The sequence below is a fragment of the Odocoileus virginianus genome, chromosome 4 (genome assembly GCF_023699985.2).
Source record: "Odocoileus virginianus isolate 20LAN1187 ecotype Illinois chromosome 4, Ovbor_1.2, whole genome shotgun sequence".
Classification (NCBI taxonomy): Eukaryota; Metazoa; Chordata; class Mammalia; order Artiodactyla; family Cervidae; genus Odocoileus; species Odocoileus virginianus.
The window spans coordinates 37,417,702-37,441,399 of record NC_069677.1 but is presented as its reverse complement, the minus strand read 5'-3'; the positions used below and the strand labels follow the sequence as shown (position 1 = coordinate 37,441,399).

The following is a 23,698-nucleotide window of genomic DNA, read 5'->3' as shown; positions in this document are numbered from 1 at the left end:
TGAAAAAGCACATTGGCTACTTGATAGTAATTCCTGACAACTTTGATTCAAGTATGCACAAGTATGCTTAAGATGGCAACTATTACTAGTATGTCTCTCCTTAACTGAATTAGGGACTCTGTTTTACAAAGAATTCATCTAGATTTGTTTTCATTAACTCCTATGGGACATTTAGGGTAGAAATCAATCAAACTTTTAAGCACACATTTGATATCTAAAACAACAGCAAAAATCATGCATAACTTTGGACGATTACCCAGAACTTAAATAGAATGGGTTACATAGATAGAGCAGTTACTCTGACAGAACTAGTTTTGTGATCCCTATTTCGAAGTCATTTATCCTCTGGATAGTCATAAGTTTGAGGTTCTGAGGACTCCGTCTGAGAACACAGGAGAGAAGGAAAGAATATAGGTAACTGAACAAGAACCGCTACTGCAATCCTTTGCATTTTAAATCTGAGCAGAAAAGATGCTCAGAAAAAAGGAAACCCAGGCAGCCAAAATTTTGAAATTTTTTTCTGTTGAAATCTAAATGGAATAATTTAATTCTGGAATAGCTCCAGTAGTTAAAGACTTGGCTTACCAGGTCACCTTCAGTGCCAACTCCACTACAACTTCCAGGGGAAAAGTGAGGCGTGGATTAGTAATATTTTAACTTTGAGCTAAAAAGCCTATGTCTCAAAAAAAAAGCCTATGTCTCTGTACTGCCACCTCCAAGACCACTTGTGGAACTGTCTTTTCCTCTGTGCTGTTCTACACTAAGAGTGGCCAGTCAGGGAGAGAGAATTTGGGTAAAGTAGAGGATGGGTGAGGGAGGGGATGGGAGTTTATACCTGACTAATAAGGATGCCCGTGACAACAGCCAGCTGATGAAGAGCACCAATAGCACCCCTGAGTGTGGTTGGAGCAATTTCACCAATGTACATTGGAACCAAGCCTGAAATTAGCCCTGAGTGAAACATGAACATACATGTTAAAGTGTAATCAGGATGACATCAACAGCAGTAACTTTGTTTAAGTACAGTCAGCATTCTTCCTGAGTTTATTGGAAGGAAGAGCCCTTGTCACCAACCGGAGACACAATTTATGCAAAGAATGTTTGTTGATGAGACTCCAAATGAAATTGTAGTTGGAGATATAAATAGAAGGAGATGGTTAGTCATTCATCTGGCAATTATTCATAGCATTGTCTTTATTTAGTTAAAAAATTCATGTTAATATTGAGTTTGTATCATAATGCCTTAGGTTATCTTCAGAAAAGAGACTGAAGAATGCTTTAACAATATTCTTAAGAATGCAGTAATATTCTTACTCTAAAATCATGGGATTAAAGGAAATTAGAACATATCTATGCCAACCTCTTTACTTGATAAAGGTGAGAAATGACTTACCCATGATCACAGTGCAATAGAGTGTTAGCAGGAGAACTACAAGCCCTTCTTGAGTTTCCACAATGTGGAGGTGCCTCAAAGTCACACTTAAGAGTTGAGGGGCGGGGTGTGTAGAGAGGTGTTAGGGGTTAAGGGACTCAGGGTCTCTTCCCCCAATTACTCCAACCAGAGCAACCTAGCTTCTTTATTCCGTCTAAATAATGGGCTTCAGAAGATTTTATTTGAATAAAGACTTCTGACTCTTGCGTGCATGCTAAGTCGCTTCAGTTGTGTCTGACTCTTTGTGATGCTATGGATTGTAGCTGCCAGGCTCCTCTGTCCATGGGATTCTCCAGGCAAGAATACTGGAGCGGGTTGCCATGTCCTCCTCCAGGGCATCTTCCCAAGCCAGGGATCAAACCTGCATTTCTTATGTTTCCTGCACTGGCAAGTGGGTTCTTTACCTATAGGGCCACCTGGGAAGCCCTCTGATGCTTAAAAGAAAACAAAATTTTGCAAAGCTCTAGGCCTTTATGCCTTCTGTAGTTTTCCTAGATGCAGATGTAACCAGTCATGTTGAAAATGGTGGAGAATCTAGCCATTTGCTAAGAGCATTAAAAGGTCAGAGACTAGTCAATGAGCAAAACTGAATGCAATGTTTGGCATTTTCTGAAAATAAGATTTGTCAGAGGCTTCCTCTTTGATATACTGCAGGCCTATCAAATGGAAATGTATGGTCTATGTATAAAAGATGCTTTTGAGAATTGTTTCAATATTTTTTTAATGCTTCAAATTGTTCTCAATAGCCCATGAACATTTGCATGGCTGATACAGCATCTAAATTTCTGCTTCTACATGCAACTCTACTGTGTGGTCTGTTGATTTTAAAGAAGCAGGGGGAAAAAAATAAATAAACATTGTTTGGTCCTATTCTGGGCTGTAGTATTTTTGTTAAGGCCAAATATTATACCTCAAGAACAGAAAATGCAGATAAGCTTGCAGGTCTGAAGTCTTCAGTCTAATGCTCTCTCCAACTGAGCTATTTTGGCCACCTGGTCTAAAGTCTTATGAAACCGAAACCAAATTGTATTTTCTATTAATCTTTATTAATTTATTTTCATTAATTTTTAGCTATTTTAATGCTCATAATAGGATCAGATATAATTTTAGAAGGTGCTTGGAGAACACAAGTTACTTAGTTATGCTAGTAATAGGTTGCTACTATTTCATTACTTTGCCAACAAAGGTCCATCTAGTCAAGGCTATGGTTTTTCCAGTGGTCATGTGTGGATGTGAGAGCTGGACTGTGAAGAAAGCTGAGTGCCGAAAAATTGATGCTTTTGAACTGTGGTGTTGGAGAAGACTCTTGAGAGTCCGTTGGACTGTAAGGAGATCCAACCAGTCCATCCTGAAGGAGATCAGTCCTGGGTGTTCATTGGAAGGACTGATGCTGAAGCTGAAACTCCAATACTTTGGCCACCTCATGCAAAGAGTTGACTCATTGGACAAGACCCTGATGCTGGGAGGGATTGAGGGCAGGAGGAGGAGGGGATGACAGAGGATGAGATGGCTGGATGGCATCACTGACTCGATGGGCATGAGTTTGAGTCAACTCCGCAAGTTGGTGATGGACAGGGAGGCCTGGCATGCTGCAATTCATGGGGTGGCAAAGAGTCGGACATGACTGAGCTACTGAACTGAACTGAACTGATTTATTTTCAATTATAACATTTATTTTCAATTTTACTAAAAATAGTTTATAATTTTTTTATATTTTTAAATAATTTTTATATCTTATAAATTTTTTTTCTTATTGTATTTCAAAAAGTAGAGAGAAAATAAAGAAGAATCTTGATTTGGACCTTTTTCATGGCGTTATTAGTTGCATTTTACAGTCAAGTGAAACTGAATTTGAGGCTTCAAAACTGTAAGAAAACAAATTTGTGTGTCTTAAGCCACTAAGTTTGAAGTAATTCATTAGAGCAGCAAGGGGGAACTAATACCGAGGAGCAAACTGAGCCTTCTATTCAATAACTAAAGCCAGACAGAGACAATGCCAGAATTGATGCATTCTGAATCCAAAGCTCTTCCCATAAGTGAGTTGCCTCTTTACCTGGACCAAACTATCATTTCAGTTATTTGTATTAGCATTGAAAATAACAAGAAGAGCCATTTAATTAAATAATCTTAGACTTTTATTTTGAGCTTCCCTGGTAGCTCAGCTGGTAAAGAATCTGCCTGCAATGCAGAAGACCAGACTTTTGGTTCAACCAATTATTGAAGATGCACAGAATTGTAGTCTTTCCTCTTTTTCAGGTAAAAGTGTTAAAAATATTTCATACAGCACTTTGTGCCCTCACCTTCCCTCTCTCACCCGTGATGGTTATTACTAGTGGCTGTGATTTGGGACAAGGGGTATTACTGGGATTGAGGAGCAAAAGATTCGACTATTTTAGAGAATGGACCATCCTCCCTTTCTTCCATCCTCTGCTGCTAAGTTGCTTCAGGAAGATTGAAGAGCTGTTTCCAAGAAATGGTGATTCAGATATTTAGATGGGAAAAGCATCTTTCTTCCATTCTGAACTCCTCTACCAGCTGCTTCTGCCTGAGCCCCTCTCCCTATGGCCAGCTTCATTTTAACACTTGGACCAGCCAAGTGTGGAAGCAGATAGGGTAAGGGAATGTGGCCTGAGAGATGGGCCAGAACATCAAGGTCTTTCCAGATAGGAGAGACAGAGACATCAGCAGCCGGGCAGGCCAGAAATGAAGACTTAGGGGTTCTGGGCATAGCAGTCTTCCAGTGTCTACTGAACAACAGGAATAATAACAACAGCTAGGTGTAGTCAGATTCTATGCTGAACATTTTACACATATTCTCACAAGTGTCCCCATGAGGTAGATATTATTATCCTTCTCATTTAACGGATAAGAAAATCAAGAGCTAACTAATTTGTCTTGGAGCGTATGACTAGAAATGATGTCATTGCTGTGGATAAGAACATCTCATTACAGCTCCACTTACTGGTCCCAAACATCCCTCACTCAGAACTGAAACTTTGTGCTATTGCCTTTCCTTTTTGTGATGCCACCTTATGCTAAAAAAATTCCCTACATGTAACCACATCTACCTTGAGAATAACTTTCAGGTGTACATATGTGTTTGTGTGGAAGGGTGCGTGTGTGTGTGTACACAACTTACCGCAGTAGAGTCCTGATATGCCTCTTCCTGAAATTATAAGAATGTGAGATGGTCCCAGTTTCGAAAACCCCATCAAGAGAGCTCCAACTAACGAAAGAATGTTTGCTACCAACAGGGCTTTGATTCTGAAAATTTGAAAAGCAAGGATTATAAATTTAGCATCGAAACTTGATAAACAGGATTTGCTTTCAGAGCATGCTGAGATTTTTACCAAAGAGTGATTATTTTAATTTTGTTGATAGAGTTAGTTGGGGAGTCTTAAACCATGATTGCTACTTTGATTTGTCTATGTGTTAAAGAATTAACAATACATAATATTTCTAATGAGAGAATTTGGATTGCATGTACCTAATCACATTTTGATAGAGATGATTCAATTGTGATGATGACTAGTTTGCTTTAAGATAACACTTCTGAGACCTTTTCAAATAGTTAACAATTTTTTACATGCTGACTGTTTTGAAGAATAAATGCCTGGTGATAGCTAAATTTAATTCTGTATCTGTAACCTATGACAATGACCCTTTTTCTTTCTTTTAATGGTACAAGATTTTAGCTGCTATAGATCATGAAAGAACTTTAAAATTTAAGTTTTCTTTAGTATAAATTATTTGGAAGTAGATTAAAACATGCTTTTACTTTAAGCCTTATCAGAGAACTATAATTATTCTTATTTTATCATTATATGCCAGCATATTTCCAGAATCTATGAATCAATGTCAACCAATGCAAAATACATAGTAAAGATGATAATAGCAAAAAAACCCCACCATTTTCAAAATTGATCATACAAAAATTAACATTTGCAGGTATCTGACACTCTTCTTCCTGTTAAATGGGAAAGTGATGTACACAGAAACCTTCTTCAAAGTTCAATCAATGATGATAAAGCCAATAAAAGAACCTAAGTGAATAAATGTGAATGTTTGTACCACAAAGAAATATAAGTATCTTGTTATATTCTGTTTCAGTGTTTCAAACTTTACTAGGTGAGCTTTTCCTAAACAAGTATCTTAAACAACAAGCAGACTGTTTTTTTCTGGAAGAATAAAACTATATAATCTCATACTCATTTTCCCAACAAACCATTTGATGAGCTGAATAAAACCCCACAATAGTCAACATCTTAATCTTCAGATCCTGGGAATATATCACTTTATATGGTAAGGGGATTTTGCAGATATGATTAAGGATTAAATTGGATAATCTCTTCATCTCAAAATTGGGCCAGTGATGTACTTATATTAGGAAGGCAGAAGAGAAGGTGATGAGATGAAAGAAATAAGGTTTGTAGTGATGTGCTTTGAAAATGGAGGAAGAGGCCACAGACAAGGACAGAGCTGGCCACCAGAAGCTGGGGAAGGGTAAGGAAACGGACCCTTGCTTAGAACCTCCAGAAGGAATAGGCCCTGCTGACACCTTGACTTCTGCCAATGAAACTGAATTTGGTTCTCTAGAACTGTAAGGAAACAAACATGCGTGGTTTTAAGCCACTATGTTTGTAACAATTCATTAGGACAGTATCGGGAAACTAGTATATGGAAATTATCAACAACCCAGAGGCAGGCAGATAGAGTGATTTAGAGCTGACCAGCTTCGGAACTGCAGAGTAGACAAACATAGGGGTGTTTCTCTGTGAAGTTTTTTCTCTACACAAGGACAGAGGGTGGGCAAATTCAGTAATTTACCTTAGGAAATTGTTACTAGCTAGCTGATAATATATTCTAGTAGGGGACAAAAGAGAAAAAGTCATACCAAAGACAGATAGCCTGAAAGTATTTTTGATGTCAGATTGCTCTTAAGTCCCTCTTCCCTACCACCAGTGGTTGCTGTAGCATTCTATACAACTTAAAGGATTTTAACTTCTGCTCAGATGTGAGAAAGAGCCAAGAATAAATAATCTAAAAATACATGAAATGGTTGAATCAGGGAGAAAGAAATATATGTCTATTTCTTTAAATCGTGCTCTGAATGCTTCTGTTAGCATAAGTCTCTTCCTCTTCATTATCATCATCTACATTTTCTGCCTGCTCACTTTGTGGCAGGCAGTGTACTAAGCCTTTTATGTTCATTTTCATTTAATCCTCACAATAATGCCACAAAATGAGGTGTTTTTTCCCCCCACATAGCAGATGGAAGGAAATGTCTTAGAGAACCAGGGTAACTTGCTCATTAAATTACAGAGCTGGGACTTGATCACTGTGAAATCAAAGGTTAATGCTTTATTTTGGTCAGTTTCATTTTTGGTTCAAAAGGAAGAACACATTCAAAGGCAACAAACTATGTATATTGTCCTTCACTCATGGTAACGGGGATTGCCCAGATCATGGTCTCCCCGTCCTTACCCTGGTCCTTAAATTTTAAGTAAAATTTGACCTTGAGAACCCAAATAGTGGCCACAGTTACCTATTAACACAATTATAAGCAAAGGTTTGTTTAAAGCAGTAATGGAATAGTACATTTTTATTTGTTTACTTTTAACGAGTGGAGCAATGACCCTGGCGATAGGGACAATCATGTCATTTCTCAGTGACTTTTCCTAGCAAAATAGTTTTTTTACTGAGACTCAACTGTTCTGTGTTAATTTTGAAGTTAAAATGATTAGTTTTAGGGCTGTTCTCAAGGAAGTGGATATTTTTCATTTTTCTACTGAAAACTAGCAGAAACCTTGCTTTTAATCCACCATAAATAATTTGATAAATCATAATTTGACATTGTTTTGGGGTATGACCATTGTCAATGCTAGATCCTAAGACCTGAGAAGATGTCTGTTCTGTTTTCATCAGCAGAACACTAAATGTAGATTGAGTCACTGAATTGTTAGAATCCTGTCTCTAAATGAGGGACAGGGGCTTACATTTTTTTCTTCAGTGATGAGAAGTATAAAACATCAATAACTGCTAAAAGAATTGGTCTGTCCATGTTTAAAATTTTAATTTAGTTTTGTTTAATTTTATTTATTTTAGAGATAAGCAATCTAGAAAAATTTCCAATTACTGCTTAACCTTGGTTCAAACTGAAATAATTTAAGAAATTTTAAAATAACTAAAGCCAGTCAATGAGCTGCATAATTTATGAATACTGATTTAAAGTTCAGCTAAGGGGCTTCCCTGGTGGCTCAGTGGTAAAGAATCTGCTGGCCAGTGCGGCAGACGTGGGTTCGATCCCTGGTCTGGGAGAATCCACATGCCTGGGAACAGCTAAGCACCTGAGCCACAGCTATTGATCCTGTGTTCTAGACCCTGGGAGCCACAACTCTTGAGTCTATGCACTGCAATTACTAGAGCCGATGCTCCACAAGAGGAGCAATAAGAAGCCCACATACTGCAACTATAGAATAGCCCCTGCTCACCACAACTGAAGAACAGCCCTTGGCACAATGAAGACCTAGCATAGCCAAAAATAAATAAAATTATTTGAAACAACAGCTCAGCTAAACACCAGTAATTTGATAACATTTGAAGAACTGACCATTTTCTTTTATGGTAGAGGGAAGTCCCTTTCAAATAAGAACAAGAATAAAACTTGTGTTTCCATGCTACCTATTACTTTAGAAAAATTCTTACAGTCTTATCAAAAGCTCCAGTATAAGAGGAAGAAATTATCAGAATTTAATAACCAAAGAGGGAAAACTATAATTTAAAGAAGGAATTTTAATAATTAAATGAATTGTAACCCAGTATGCCAATGCAGAAGATGTAAGAGATGCAGGTTCAATCCCTGGGTTGGGAAAATCCCGGGGAGGAGGGCATGGCAACCCACTTCACTATTCTTGCCTGGAGAATCCCATGGACAGAGGAGCCTAGTGGGCTACAGGCCATAGGGTCGTGAAGAGTTGGACACGACAGAGCACACATATTACTAAGGTAGTTGCCTATATCATTTAGATCTTTAAAGTTTTTGCATTTTCTAATTTTTCCATATTTGCATATTTTTATCATCAGAAAAAAGTGATAAATAAAAAAATGGATGCAAAGACCAGAAAATAAACATAGAGAAATAACTTTGATTTTCTGTTTTATTTCCTCTCTATCAGTAACTTCAGATATGCAGATAACACCCTTATGGCAGAAAGTAAAGAGGAACTAAAGAGCCTCTTGGTGAAAGTGAAAGAGGAGAGTGAAAAAGCTGGCTTAAAACTCAGCATTCAAAAAAACTAAGATCATGGCATCGGGTCCCATCATTTCATGGCAAGTAGATGGGGAAACAATGCAAACAGTGACAGACTTTATTTTCTTTGGCTTCCAAATAACTGCAGATGGTGAGTACAGCCATGAAATTAAAAGATGCTTGCTCCTTGGAAGAAAAGCTATGACAAACCTAGACAGCATATTAAAAAGCAGAGGTGTTACTTTACCGACAAAGGTCCGTATAGTCAAAGCTATGGTTTTTCCAGTAGTCATGTATGGATGTGAGAGGTGGACCATAAAGAAGGCTGAGCACCCAAGAATTGATGCTTTTGCACTGTGGTGTTGGAGAAGACTCTTGAAAGTCCCCTGGACTGCTAGGAAATCAAACCAGTCAATCCTAAAGGAAATCAGTTCTGAATATTCACTGGAAAGACTGATACTGAAGTTGAAGCTCCAATACTTTGGTCACCTGATGTGAAGAACAGACTCATTGGAAAAGACCCTGATGCTGGGAAAGATTGAAGGCAGGAGAACAAGTGGACAACAGAGGATGAAATGGCTGGATGGTATCACCAACTCGATGGACATGAATTTGAGCAAGCTCTGGGAACTGGTGATGGACAGGAAAGCCTGGTGTGCTGCAGTCCATGAGGATGCAAACAGTTGGACATGACTGAGCGACTGGACTGAGCTGATGGGGGTGGAGGGAACGCCAAGAGCTTTAGTATTTCACATGACTAAATGAAATTTGCATGTAAAGGAGTTCTACTGATGTTTTTAATCCAAAACAGGAAGTTTCAATCCAAAATAGAAAGTTGAGGAATGGAGATACCACTTGCTTCGTTTGTGGTTGGGTTTTGAGACAGCATTAGCAGCAACTAGAAACCCCCTATCAAGTACATTGGGCAACTGGGAGTTGGTGATATTGACTTAACCTTGCAGCTTGACTGATCAGGATGTCAAATTCTAATCTGAAAAGGAAAAACTGGGTGTCTGAGAAATGGAGCAATTGGTGAAGGCAACAATAGATTTAAAAATTCCATGCTTGACTCTTCTCGTGAGTTCCTTAGTAAACCACTTGGGCTGTGGTTTCTTAATATGTTTTATAAGTTATAAAGTCAGAGAATCAAAGTGATTATCTAGAAATACCCTCCAAATTCACTTTTTCTGTAAATATTTTCACACTTAAGTAGTTTACTGCAACAGCTTTTTCTATTATTTGGTCCAGAAAGTAAAAGTGTTAGTCGCTTGGTCGTTTCCGACTCTTTGTGACCCCATGGAGTGTAGCCTGCCAGGCTCCACTGTCCATGGAATTCTCCACGAAAGAATACTGCAGTGGGTTGCTATTTCTTTTTCCAGGGGACCTTCCTGACCCAGGAATCAAACCTGGATCTCCTGCATTGCATTCAGATTCTTTACCATCCAAGACACCAGGGAAGCCCTTATTTGGCCCAATACCAACCTAACTCATAAGGTCATGATTTGAAAAAAAAACTCTAAAACTATCCCACAAAATGGAAGATGATTTCTTTCTAAACAAATTCTGAAACCCCTGATAGTGACTTTTCTGTGTGTATGCTTATTTATGAAATTTGCCTACCTTCCAAGCTTGTCCCCAAGAAGCCCTCCAAAGAATGATGCAATCATTCCACCAACTGCAAAGCTGGACACAGACAGGGACCAGAACATGGTGATGAGGCTAGCTGATGTCATAGTCTCTTCCTCAGTCCAAGAGACTGGTGTTGGATCTCCTGGGCTTATGGGCAATTCCTCTGTACTGTTGAGAGCATAGTTGTGGATAGCTTTTCGGTCATCCAGTGAAACACCCAGAACATGTCTATAGTGGGTTATAATTACCTAAGGAGATAAAATAAAGAAAAATAGCTGAAATATTTCAAACATTCTGTATATTTTTGGTTTGTTTTTCCTTGAAACTACTTGTTAGGTGTTCAAGCAGGATTATTTCAATTATGTGTGTTATGCACATACTACTGCATATGGATGGCTTACAGTTGACCACATCCTATAAAACAGAGGTCACAAATTCCAGTGCCAGTGGGAACCTGGCAGGAACAAACAAGTAAAGGAGGCAAGAAGAAGTTTGACAACTTGAGGGCTGAAATATAGTCTATAGTATTGAGAATATGGGCTCCAGTGGTAAAGAATCCGCTTGCTAATGTAGGAGGCATAGGTTCAATCCTGAGTCAAAAAGATCCCTGGAGAAGGGAATGGCAACCCACTCCAGTATTCTTACCTGGGAAATCCCATGGACAGGAGAGCCTGGTGGGCTACAGAGAATGGAGTTACAAAGAGTCTGACATGACTCAGTGACTAAGCAACAACTGTTGAGAATATAATACTGAGTGGGTAGGATTTATTTGTCCCATCTGAAGGAGGAAGCTGCAATTTGAGACTGGCATTGCATGGCCTTTAATTTTTAAAGAGAAGCCAGACATGTGTATTTTTATGTAAAATTCTTCAAGTTTTAAAGATTGGCATCTGTCCAAATTGAAACTATCCTGCAAGCTGAAAAGATACATTTTCATGCCACTGTTTCCCCTGCATAGCAGAATTTAAATTGGCTACTGTAAATGTTTGAACAGAGACAAAAAAGTGGATATAAGAAAAAAGTTTGAGAAAGTTGAGGGCAAAAATAAAGTTAGTATACAAAATTCAAACTCCAGGTGCTCTATCCTTGCTTTAGCTGAGCTATAAGCTAATTAATAAGTTTCCTAGCAGCCAGTGAGAAGAGAGGAAAACAATCAAGTATATTCGTGAATTCTGAAGATCAAAGCCAACTCAGAGGTTCCTGAGAAGGTATTGGGACCTAAAGGAAGTGTCTTGTGTGGGCAGTAGGTAACAGAATAAAGAGTATTCAAAACTAGATTTCACAGAGCCATATTTTATCATGTTTCAGTAGAGGCAAACTCAAACAAAAGTATAATTGAGGAAAGGCACATCCTTCCAGCTCCTCTTCCATGTCATTCCTCCAGATGATTTGGTCACCACCTGGTAGCAGTGGGCCGGGGGCACCTCTAACAATGACCTGGAATGCACCTGTCCTAGCTGCCAGACCTGGGCAAAGTCCTATGCGGTGAAGTCAGCTGATGAAGAGAACTTCCATCCTCGTATGATAAAAGAACTCTGATCCAGACCTTTGCCTCATGGGAAGGTCACTCTATATGGATAATATACACAGAAGAAAGGCTGAAAGGAAATAGCCCAGATGTTTTCAACACTTTGCTCTACATGAATAATCATTAATGTTTTTCTTTCTGAAACTTTCTGCAACAGGTGTGCATAGTTTTCACACTCATAAAAAGTATGATTTAAAAATACGATAAAATAATTCCAAGTGTCATTTTGCTAATAAAAAACAAATTCTTACATAATGGTATTTAAACCGCTCTTTAAATACAGATGGAAGGGGCTATAGTGAGGGCACTAATCCTGATGCCAGAGAGGGATGACCTCTGTTGTCAGGTCTGGCTCTAGGACTTGGATTAGAGGAAGGGAACCTTAGATTAATTTTTACGTCCAACACTGAAAAGGATGGTTTAAATAAGGATTTGAAAAGTTCTCCCACAAGAAGAGAAAAGGTTCTACCAATGCCAAATTTCAGGAATCCTGCTATACTGGCACATGTTATCAGCCACAGAAAAAAGATACTACCTTCTAGAGTGATTCCCTAAATCTCTCAGCCTTGGCAAGACCTCCCACATTCATGATGCTATATGGTGCCTAATCAGAGAGCATCTTTGGTCCAAGGAGCAACCCTTTCCAACAGACGGACTTGGCAAGTACACATTTCACACATTCACACCCTGTAGTCTCTCCTATATTTTCCTTAGAGTCCACTATGTTCAGAGAAGCAGACGAAATATGATGGATTCACCGAAAACACCCAACAGAAGCTTGTATTGTCACCTTATGCCACCCCTTCCCCCAGCTTCTCCTCTCTCTCTGTCTCTCTCTCTCTTCTTCATTCACTAAACACTTTATGTTTATATCAATCACTGTGCTTGGCACTGGTGTTAAGAAGAGGAACACGATATCAATCCCACTCTAAATGACCTGATGGTCTGAGTTAGGGCAGAGGGAATGAAGTCCTGATTTCTCCCACTTTACAGGCTGTGGGATCTGAGACAAATGACATCCCTCTCCTGTGTATTTCCTGGAAACCAGAGTAGGGATGCACACAGTAAAAGTGAAAAATGATAGAAACTATCTAATATTAAAATACCCAAAGAGTCAATGTGGAGAAAACTCAAACTTTGTTGGACTTCTTGACTTATTTAAAAGGTTTATATTATTTTACTTTGGATCATACATGGGATACTGACGTAGAGAGAAGGACTAGAATCTTTCTAGTGTTAGGCTCCTTCAGGCTTTCTCCTTCGCTTGTCTTTCTTTATTTTCTTATGATGAGAACTCTTAGGATTTACCCTCTTAACAACTTTCATATAGAAGATACAGCTGTATTATATTTAGTTACATTTGTCATGTTGAACATCACATCCCTGCTGCTGCTGCTGCTGCTGCTAAGTCGCGTCAGTCGTGTCCGACTCTGTGCGACCCCATAGACGGCTGCCCACCAGGCTCCCCCGTCCCTGGGATTCTCCAGGCAAGAACACTGGAGTGGGTTGCCATTTTCTTCTCCAATGCATGAAAGTGAAAAGTGAAAATGAAGTCGCTTAGTCATGTCCGACTCTTAGCGACCCCATGGTCTGCAGCCTACCAGGCTCCTCCGTCCATGGGATTTTCCAGGCAAGAGTACTGGAGTGGGGTGCCATTGCCTTCTCCGATCACATCCCTAATACTAACTTACCTTACAGTTAAAAGTTTGTACCTTTTAACTACCTTTATCCGATTCCACCCCCTCCCCACCCAAGGCTCCAAAATACTTTGATCTGGACAAAAAATGGGCATTACCAGGTTGTTGGACGAATCAGCAGGGGAGAGCCTATGCTTGTGCCTGATACACAGTGAGCTTGTGCTCAGTACATGTTTCTGCACTGAAAAAAAACCTATACTTCCACTGTTTCTTCTAACACCCTGGCGTTTCCATCCATTTTTGGCTAGGAGCTCTGAATGTATGCTGCAATAAGCTCTTAAGCCTTTTTTTTTTGTTTATTTGTTTAATCCTTTTGGCACGTGATATTCTGGCTGAAGTTTTCTGTGAGCTCAGCAAACAGCAGAATCAGAGATCAAGAATTATTCATTACTCTTTCTTTTTCTATGAGAGTTATTAAATGAGGAGTAAAGGTCAAGTTATCAGCACTGGAACCACGCACGTGGTACCTGACAGAAGACCGGATTACCACATGTTCCCCATGTGGGCATACTTTATCTCTCTGGATGAGGAGCTGATATCTTTCTGCCACTGACAGAAATTGCCAGATAGAGAACTTGTATGTTTCACTTGCCTGTTGAGGTGCATTGATCACTCCAATGTCATATCCAAACTGGAAGGAACTTAGCACAGCAGTGAAGACAGCCAAAACCAAGGTCCCGGTGACCTGTGGGGAATGAAACACGGGGATGGGAAACACCAGGCAATTTCAGTTACCCACCGTCCATCATTCTGCAGCATGGGTTTCTGACAGGTTCCATGGGCTGGTTCTTGCCACTTGATACTCATTCATCATATACCCCTATGTTCCTGGCAGGGTTCATTCATATGGGATTGTGGGTGTCTTTCATTTCTCCTATACTGCCAAAGTGGCAAAAAGTCTGGGACAGCTCCGTCTAGGGAAGGAGCCAAACATCCTTTAACACATGTGTATATGCTAAGTCACTTCAGTTGTGTCCAACTCTGCAACCCCATGGACTATAGCCTTTCAGGCTCCTCTGTCCCATGGGATTTTCCAGGTAAGAATACTGGAGTGGGTTGCCATGCCCTCCTCCAGGGGATCTTCCTGACCCAGGTCTCCCACATTGCAGGTGAATTCTTTACCATCTGAGTCACCCCGGAAGCTCAAGAATACTGAATTGGGTAGCCTATGTTTTCTCCAGGGGTCTCCTGCATTGCAGGTGGATTCTTTACTGAGCTACAAGGGAATCTGTGTTCTTGTTTATACGAATAGGCAGGGTTTTGAGACAGGAGATAAGGGGGGTTCCTTGTGTCAGACTCAACGTGTACTGGGAAGCATGAAAGAGTTTTCAGTTAACACAAAACCCTAAGTGATGGGATCGGGGCATATATGTTTAAAGAAGCCCCCACAGGACACAATACTAAATTGTCTCCAAGAACTGCTCTACAAATGGAGTCACTTACTTTGCATCTTGACATTGGAAGCATGAAAATGTTGTATGTGCAGAGTTGTAAGTAGCACCCAGAAACTTGAACTTGAGAACCAAACCAGAAATGCAGCCGAGGAGGGCTGGGCGTGGAGCTCACGGAACGCAGGAAAGCAGCAAAGCAGGAGGCCCAGAAGCCACTAGCTGGAGACCACTTCTTCCCACCGTGCTCAGCTCTGCACTTGGCAGGCTGATGATTTCTCCTAAAGGACTGGTGAGCACCTGCTCTCTGTCATACACCGTCCTGCATTCTCATGTTTGTCATTAAATCTCCTCTCCTATAAGACAAGGGGCTTCCCAAGTGGTGCTGGTGGTAGAGAGCCCGCCTGCCAATGCAGGAGACAGATGCAGGTTCGATCCCTGGGTCGGGAAGATCCCCTGGAGGAGGAAATGGCAACCCACTCCAGGATTCTTGCCTGGAGAATCTCTTGCACAGAGGAGCCAGTTCTTGTAGGTCAGAAGTCTGATACTAGTATCACCAGACTACAATTAAGGTGTTGGCAAACTGTGTTCCTCTCTGGAGGATGTAGGGGAAATTTTGAGTTGATAGAATTTTGTTCCTTCTGGTTGAAGGACCAGAGTCTGTGCTGGCTGTAAAGCAAGGGCCATTCGCAGCTCTGGAGGCCACAACATCCCTTGATTAGTTGTGCCCCTTCCTCCATCTTCATAGCAGAATCTCCCTATCCCAATGTCCATAACAGTAAAGACTTTGGAAAGTCCTTTTTCCTGTGTGAGGTAACAGATTCACATGGGACGAAGGACACAGCCAGGGACAAAGTTATGGATATCTTTTTAAGGCCCTTATTCTGCCAACAGTACTCCTCACAACAGTACCGTTAGTATCCCTATTTTATAGATAACTAGACTAGGTTAAGGTCTTACAGCCAGTAAGTTGTAGAATAATGATTTGGATCTAGAACCTATACTTTTAATTACTTGGTTATTTTGAATTTCTCATGAATCAGAAACAGACATTCAAAAGCCAAACATATCTGAAAATCTAGGATCCTAATCTTCCTAAATTGGAAAAAAAAATCCAAGAGTGCACATATTCATAGAATTTGCCGATTTTGATGCTGAAGCCAAATGACCGAACACCCACCAATTCTAAGTACATTTTCCCACCACTCACCACACAAATTCCCACCATTCTCACACACCCACAGAAGACCTTTGTGAGGTTTTGGCAAAAATTGAAAAGGCAAGCGAAGGCTACTCAACTGCTCCCCTATAGCTCAGCTGAAGAACCTCAGGGTCTACCCAACACCAAGCCCAGGACCACAGTATACTCTCCCCGTTTCCTCCCCACATCCGCTGTCCCTCCGGCGGCAGGGTCTCCCAGCACCCGGTGTATTAGAGACTGCCCCTCCCACTCCACCCGAGGCGTCTGCTCTCTGCTGGCTCTCCCGTCCCTACCAGACGAGCGTATAGTTCCTTTCTTCTTATTTTGAGCACAACCAGTGACCATGGCAGTGGTGAGCAGGAATGGAAGTTGGGGGTGAAGGCAGTGGCTGCAGCAGGTTTGGTCTGCTGTAGCCAGGTGGTGCAATGGTTAAGAATCCACCTGCTGATGCAGGAGACCCAAGAGGTGAGGGTTTGATCCCTGGGTCAAGAAGATTCCCTGGAGGAGGAAATGGCAACCTGCTCCAGTATTGTTGCCTCGAAAATTCCACAGACAGAGGAGCCTGGCAGGCTACAGTCTGTGCATGCTGTGTGCTAAGTTGCTTCAGTTGTGTCCAACTCTTTGTGACCCTATGGACTGTAACCTGCCTGGCTCCTCCATCCATGGGGATTCTCCAGGTCAGAATACTGGAGTGGGTATTCCCTTCTCCAGGGGCTCTTCCCAACCCAGGGATCGAACCCACACCTCCTATGTCTCTTGCATCAGCAGGTGGGTTCTTTACCATTAGCACCCTGGGAAACCCCAGGCTACAGTCCAGAGGGTTCCAAAGAGTAGATATGACTGAGTGCACGTGCTTGCATATGCGCGCACACAGACACCCCATCAGCCTTCCTCTGACACTCCAAATGAGTCTCAGTCAGAACAGTATTGGCTCTTCCTACATTTCTTTGACAAAAATAAAAGTTAATTTTTAAAGATAGAACTCCTGTTTCATTACCTCTCAATTAAATTGTTCTAAGTCATTGCTGTAGGAATACTAGAGTTGCCCCTAAGATCACTTTCTTCCACCTAAGGATAACAAAAAATACCACTGAGAATGAGATAGGAGAGAGAGATTTTTACATTTATTTTTTAATTGTAAGAGAATTGCTTTAAAATGTTGTTTTGGTTTCTGTCGTACAACAGCTTGAATCAGCCATAATTATATATATATATATAGTTCAACAAAGGTCCGTCTAGTCAAAGCTTTGGTTTTTCCAGTAGTCATGTATGGATGTGAGAGTTGGACTACAAAGAAAGCTGAGCACTGAAGAATTGATGCTTTTGAACTGTGGTGTTGGAGAAGACTCTTGAGAGTCCCTTGGACAGCACGGAGAACCAACCAATCCATCCTAAAGGAAATCAATCCTGAATATTCATTGCAAGGACTGATGCTGAAGATGAAACTCCAATACTTTGGCCACCTGATGCAAAGAGCTGACTCATTTGAAAAGACCCTGATGCTGGGAATGATTGAAGGCAGGAAGAGAAGGGGACGACAGAGGATGAGATGGTTGGATGGCATCACTGACTCAATGGGCATGAGTTTGAGTAAACTCCGGGAGTTGGTGACGGACAGGAAGGCCTGGCGTGCTTCAGTCCATGGGGTCGCGGAGTTGGGTACGACTGAACTGGAACTGGAACTGGATCTCCTCCCTCCTGAGCCTCCATCCCCTCCTTCCGGCCCCCCCTCTAGGTCATCACAGACCACCAGGCTGGGTTCCCTGTGTTATATAGCAACTTCCCACCTCCCATCTATTTTACACATGATGGTGTATCTATGTCGATGCTACTTTCTTTATTCGTCCCACTCAGGAGAGGTTTTAAATATTTAGAAATTGTAGGATGTTCTTAAAATCTTTGTCCTCTGATCTTCCTGCTTCTTTTCTCTACTGAAGGCTCTGGTCCTGCCACCTGTGGCCTGTAGTTCTTTGCTTTAACTCCTTGAGAGAGAATTTTTTGGTCAGATAAGGAGCAATCTCATTTATTTTAAGCGGGTCATTTGAATTTCCAACTGAAGTGATCATTCCAAATATCGAAGTCTCTGGAACTGTTTGATTGCATTTTCTTTTTTTTTTTGTTTTGTATCTCTTATTTTCAGGCTTGATTTCCCTCTCTGAACTCCATTCCGAACTGGCTCTTTGCATCCCATCTTTTCCTTTTCCATTGTCAAATAAAAAGAGGTAACATTTGTAGTCAACCTTCTATGTGGTTAGATTTGGTCAGAGAAAGTTCTGTTTATGAGAGGGAGAATTTCTGAAAACTACTAAATTTGAATTAGCCCATTAACCCTAATTCATTCAATCTATCATCCAAGAGACTGACCCACAAATAAGTACATATGAGCTAGCGACAACTTAGCTGGGAGCTTGCTCTGTCCAGGTTCTGTGATCTAACTGGTTTGCCTTTTTTCTCAATAACCTTGTAGGTTGGAATTCTACCATTTTACATATGGGAAAACTGATATAGAAAGGGTAAGGAACTTGCCTGAAGGCCTGTAATCACAAAGTGGTAGAAGATATTCAAGTCTTTTCTCAACCTTTTCATAGACAGCAAGATATTAAGCCTACACTTTTTGAAAGACATTTGAAGCTTAATAATTTTAAGTTAAAGAAAGCTATGCTCTATATCCAATTAAAAATATGCTGCTGGATAAATGTAGAAGAAAATAATGTGGGCAAGTGGGCCGAACCTTAACATAGAACAAAATGTGGTGTTTATTTTGTGACTTAGAGGTCAGATGGAGTCCATTAGGAAAAACAAATCAACTTGGGAGTCAGAAAACCTATAAGAGTCCCATCCAGGCCCTTAATATCCCCACGTGTCAGTTTCTCTGCCCCCAAAATGGGTATGACAGTTATGCATAGAATTATTGTAAACACTGAATAAGACACACACTATGGTCTTCGTATAAATAGTAAAAGGGCTATAAAACAACTGATTTTTACTCACATCATTATCATCTTGTTCATCACTCTTGCCAAAAAAAAAATCACCTGTCAATTTTTCAAACATATAGTTTTCACAACACTACTACAAAATATCCCCATTTTACAGGTAAGGAAACCAGGGCTCAGAGATTAAGTGGTATTCCCAACATACATAGCTGGTAAATAATAGATACTCTTTTATGGGAACCCAGAGCTCATCTTAAACTCCCACTGCTAAACAAAACGATTTTTAGATTTTCAGCAGCTATTGATTGACTTGGCTGGGAGGAGAAGCTTGTACTGTTTCCTCTACCATATACCACAAACATCAAGTCAAAGGCAATCTTGCACTCAACTTTGGAAAAGTCCAGGAGTTTCTCAAGCTATAGAATTTTCAAGCTTCAAGGGACCTTTAACAGCAATGGATTCTAGTCTAATCTCTTTCTTTTTCAGTTGGAGAATCAAAGTCCTTTAAGTTATACAACACGTTACTGGCTATACCCAGAGTGAGAATCCAGGTCTCCTACCCCGCAGACTGATGCTTAGCTCACTCCTCTCAACCTGGGTGAATTTACAAAGGTGACACATAGTGCTTTTACATTGGTTCTCATTCTTTCTGGGTTCCCTTTCTAGGCAATTCTTTAATTCTCAAGAGAAGTACTATAGCACAATTTCTAAGGCTCCTAAGGGAAGGTAATAATTTTAAATGAAACTTGAGTATCTTCTATTTGCCAGGCACTGGGGACAAGCACCTTCTGTTTTGCAGTATCTATCAAACTTCAATTATTTGAACACTACCTTCATGATTTTTTTTTGCCAAATCTACATATCATCTTTATAGTTATTAACTCAATATTTATCTTTATACTGCTTTTAAAGATTTATCTACTTTAGCCGTATCCTGGACTGTAATAGGAAATCATGAAATCCTAGTTAGTATTCCTTAAATATACATTATACACACACACAGCTATTGATAGTAAACTGTTTGTCATCTGAGTTTCTCTAATACTATCTCATTTAATTACTCCCATACAGTAAAAAGAAAGAAAGTAAAGTCACTCAGTTGTGTCCGACTCTTTGTGACCCCATGGACTGTAGCCTAATTAGTCTCCTCCGTCCATGGGATTTTCTGGGCAAGGGTACTGGAGTGGGTTGCCATTTCCTTCTCCAGGGGATCGTCCCAACCCAGGACGAACCCAGGTGTCCCGCATTGCAGGCAGACGCTTTACTGTCTGAGCCGCTAGCGAAGCCCCATACAGTAAAGAACTATTACAATCCCTGTATCTCCCACACTATAGCCTTATGTTCTATTCCAATGTGCTTTTAATTTGTTGCAAGAGAGAAAAACCATTTGAGAAAACATTACACAGACTAGTCAGAAAACAGAGCAAATATCCTTAAAATCTCAATTGGTGGCTAGGCCAGTTAAAGAACTTAACCCCCATATCACAGCAGGTAGGCAACATTAGCACACTCCCAATCCAGAATCATGACCACAAAGCCTGTGCTCCTAGCCTGGTCACTTACTGACATGAAGGAAGGCTCGGCCGAGTAAGTTACACCAGATCAGAACTCAGAGGTCCCTCCTCAAACACCCATTTACCTACTTGTATGACTGTGATTTGGTTGGGGGACACTTATAAGGGCACTATAGCACTAATACCCTTTCTCTTTTCAAGTTTTTATTTTGAAAAGTATTATATCTACAGAGAAATTGAAAGAGTAGTGCAGTGAACACTCCATAACCTTCACCTGTGTTCACCAATGGTTAGCCTTTACCTTTGTTTCATTCTCACTGTGGTTGTCTGTGTGTGTTATTTTGGCGAAACATTTGAAAATAAGTATCAGATATTTATGTCACTTTACTCCTAAATACTTCAGCATGTACTCACTAAGAAAAAGACATTCTCCTTCATAATTACAATACCATTATCATATCCAAGAATGTAGTAGTTATAAAGTATTATCTAATATACCCACAATTTCTATCCCCATATTGTCCCTTGGAGCTGTTTTCTTCTTCCTTCCACAATCTAAGCTCACTTGTTGCATTTGGCTGTCAGTTCTTCTTTGTTTCTTTTAATCTAGAATAGTCCTTTTTAGTCTCCTTTAATCTAGGACAGTCCTTCTCATATATTGATATTTTTGAAGATTTCAGATCAGTTTCATGATTTGGGTTAAACTGCCCTTTTTTGCACATTCCTTCAGTAATATGGTTATGCAGTACCACTCGAGAAAACATTACACAGGCTAGTCAGAAAACAGAGCAAATATCCTTAAACTTCCAATTACTGAAAAAAAATATGATTTTTTAGCAGCCAAATTAACTATCAATTGACCAAGAGAAGAAGGGCTCCTCTGTAGGAGCGACACCCAATATCCCCCAAATCTTCAATATGCTCCTACATAATCCTCAATATGCTCACTGATTTGAACAGATTTCCCTATTCCTGTCCTCAAATGGACATAATACAACTGTACCTTATCTTCTGTCATTTTGTGGGTTGGAGTCCTCCTCTTAGTTCCAGGTCTAGAGTGGCAGATGCAGTGGCCAGCTTCTGACTGTCCTTCTCTAGCTTTCTGAGACTAGTTATACATTAGAATAGGAGGGGCCAGGTTAGGAGGCACGAGGCCAAGTTTAATCCTGGGCAGAGGTGAATATTGATGAGAATCTAATCAATAAATGCTTTGCCTCTGTCACCTGTGGTGTCAATGTCTTTGTTCCACCAGGAAAGAAACTGGGAGCGGGTTTCTTTGGTGTAAGTTACAAACCAGAGATGGTTGTGTTTTATTTAAGGCACGTGCTAAGTGTGGCAGGAATCAGGGGCAAGTGAAAAAGAAAGCTTATAGAGTTTTTTGTAGAAAATGAGCTATGCTGGGCTGCCACGCTCTGCTGTGGGGAAAGAAAGATAGGCACACAGGAGCACATGCCCTGCAGAGAACCAGTGTGGCGGCCCTTGTGCTTCAGAGCCAGACCACGTGGCCAGGGGTCACCGTAGGCTTGAGCGGTTACCTGAATGAATTTGGAGAGTCATGAACTTGGGTTTGAATCTCACCATTTTACTAGTGGTGTGACCTTAAGCATGAGACTTTTCTGTGCCTTAGTTTTTTCACCCGACAAAAGAACAGAATATACACTTTACTGATTGGGTTAAATGTGGTAATATATGAAATAATAAGTGCTCAGCAAATGTTTGCTATTGTTTTTGCTATTACTGTTATTGGTCCCGTGTATGTCAGGAAGTCCCTGTCAGGGGCAGCAGGGTAGAGGTCTCAAATAAACCTGCTCACAGGGCTTGGGCTTGTGCCCTTCTGTGTAGACGATGTCCAGTCCCTGTGGGGAGACAGGTGACATCTCATTTGGTTGAGCTTGAACTGTGTCTAGCAGAGAGTGTTACTGGTTCCACTGAGGCTCAACTGGAACCAGTGTCCAACAGAGAACATGTAACGAACAGCCCCTAAATGAGGGGTGTTACGAAGAAACAGAGGGTGAGGACATAAAGGAAACTCAGACTTCATTTGTCTTTTATTTCTCTGCCCTCTTTCCATTTCTGTCACTTCTACCAGATAATGCAAAAAATAATTCATTTCAAATCAGTCCCGGGCTCTGAGATGCGTGATATAAAAAGACACTTCAGAGCTCATAATACATAAGGAGAGAGAAACGTAACCATAGACAGCAATACAGTAATTTCTTGGTGAAAAGGCATGAATGAGTATTATTAGCAAAGATAGTTAATCTTTATGAGTTCTTGCTCAGTGCCAGGTGCTGCTCTCAGCACTTTACACGCATTAACCAGTTCAATCATAATAGAAGGTATTCTCCGTTGCACAGCCACGCTTTGGGGAGCAGTTTTGAAATCAGACTTTGAAGATCCCAGGTGGCTACACTGCCCTTAGTGCATAGTCTGGCTCCTGGCTTTCTGCTCTAGTTTCAGCTGGTGATGCCCACAACCATTGTCAGAGCTTCTTTAATCAGGAGAGGACTCCTTAGCAATCATTTTCCAGTGACATGACATTCTGCCAGAAAGTCTCTGTGCTGCCATCCAAAATGATAGTCCCCTCTGTTTACCAACCTTTGTTTTTGGAGTTTTCCTTTTAAGAGATGGCCTTGAGTGCGGCGTGAGGTCAGGAAACCTTTAACTTTTACTAGGTTGGAGCTGCGCAGCATGCCCAGGGTAGCTGTTCTCTCCACTGGACGTGCGCCCTGCTACTCGTTAACCCAGGATGCGGGACCTTAAGCCACCCAGACCAGTTTCCTCTGGTTTAGCCCAGACCTCTCCTGTTCTGCTCTTACTCAGGAATAAGTAATCTCTGCACCTTTTAGGGATGGGCTGAAACTTTATCTCCAGTTGTAGGGTGGAGGAATTGTTAACAGTGACTGCATTGGTATTTAGCTCTCGGAGAAGTGATAATGCATTTCAGCCTCTCAGGAAAGTCTGCCCTAGCGCCCACCTGAGGAACAGCGGGTCCGATTGCCTGGAGTTATCTCCATGTTTCCCTGGTTGTGAGATAAAGTCAGCCTTTTCTCGCTTTGCTGTCAGGATAGGGGCCACCCAATGAGGTGGACCAGTGCCTAGAATCACCCAGAGATGCCCTGAG

At 40.8% G+C, this 23,698-nt stretch overlaps 1 protein-coding gene across 2 annotated transcripts in view; it reads right to left on the bottom strand.

Moving 5' to 3' along the window:
- The window catches only part of SLC2A2 (solute carrier family 2 member 2), a 34,387-nt gene extending 12,703 nt beyond the window's left edge, over nucleotides 1-21,684 (bottom strand). For both annotated transcript variants that reach the window (XM_020898839.2, XM_070466428.1), the window contains exons 1-5: nucleotides 21,578-21,684; nucleotides 14,128-14,220; nucleotides 10,302-10,558; nucleotides 4,572-4,696; nucleotides 836-951 (exon numbers count right to left, since the gene is read on the bottom strand). In XM_020898839.2, the coding sequence (XP_020754498.2) occupies nucleotides 836-951; nucleotides 4,572-4,696; nucleotides 10,302-10,558; nucleotides 14,128-14,220; nucleotides 21,578-21,592 (606 nt within the window). In that variant the 5' untranslated portion in view covers nucleotides 21,593-21,684. The remainder of the gene's footprint in view (nucleotides 1-835; nucleotides 952-4,571; nucleotides 4,697-10,301; nucleotides 10,559-14,127; nucleotides 14,221-21,577) is intronic.
- Nucleotides 21,685-23,698: the final 2,014 nt, after the last annotated feature.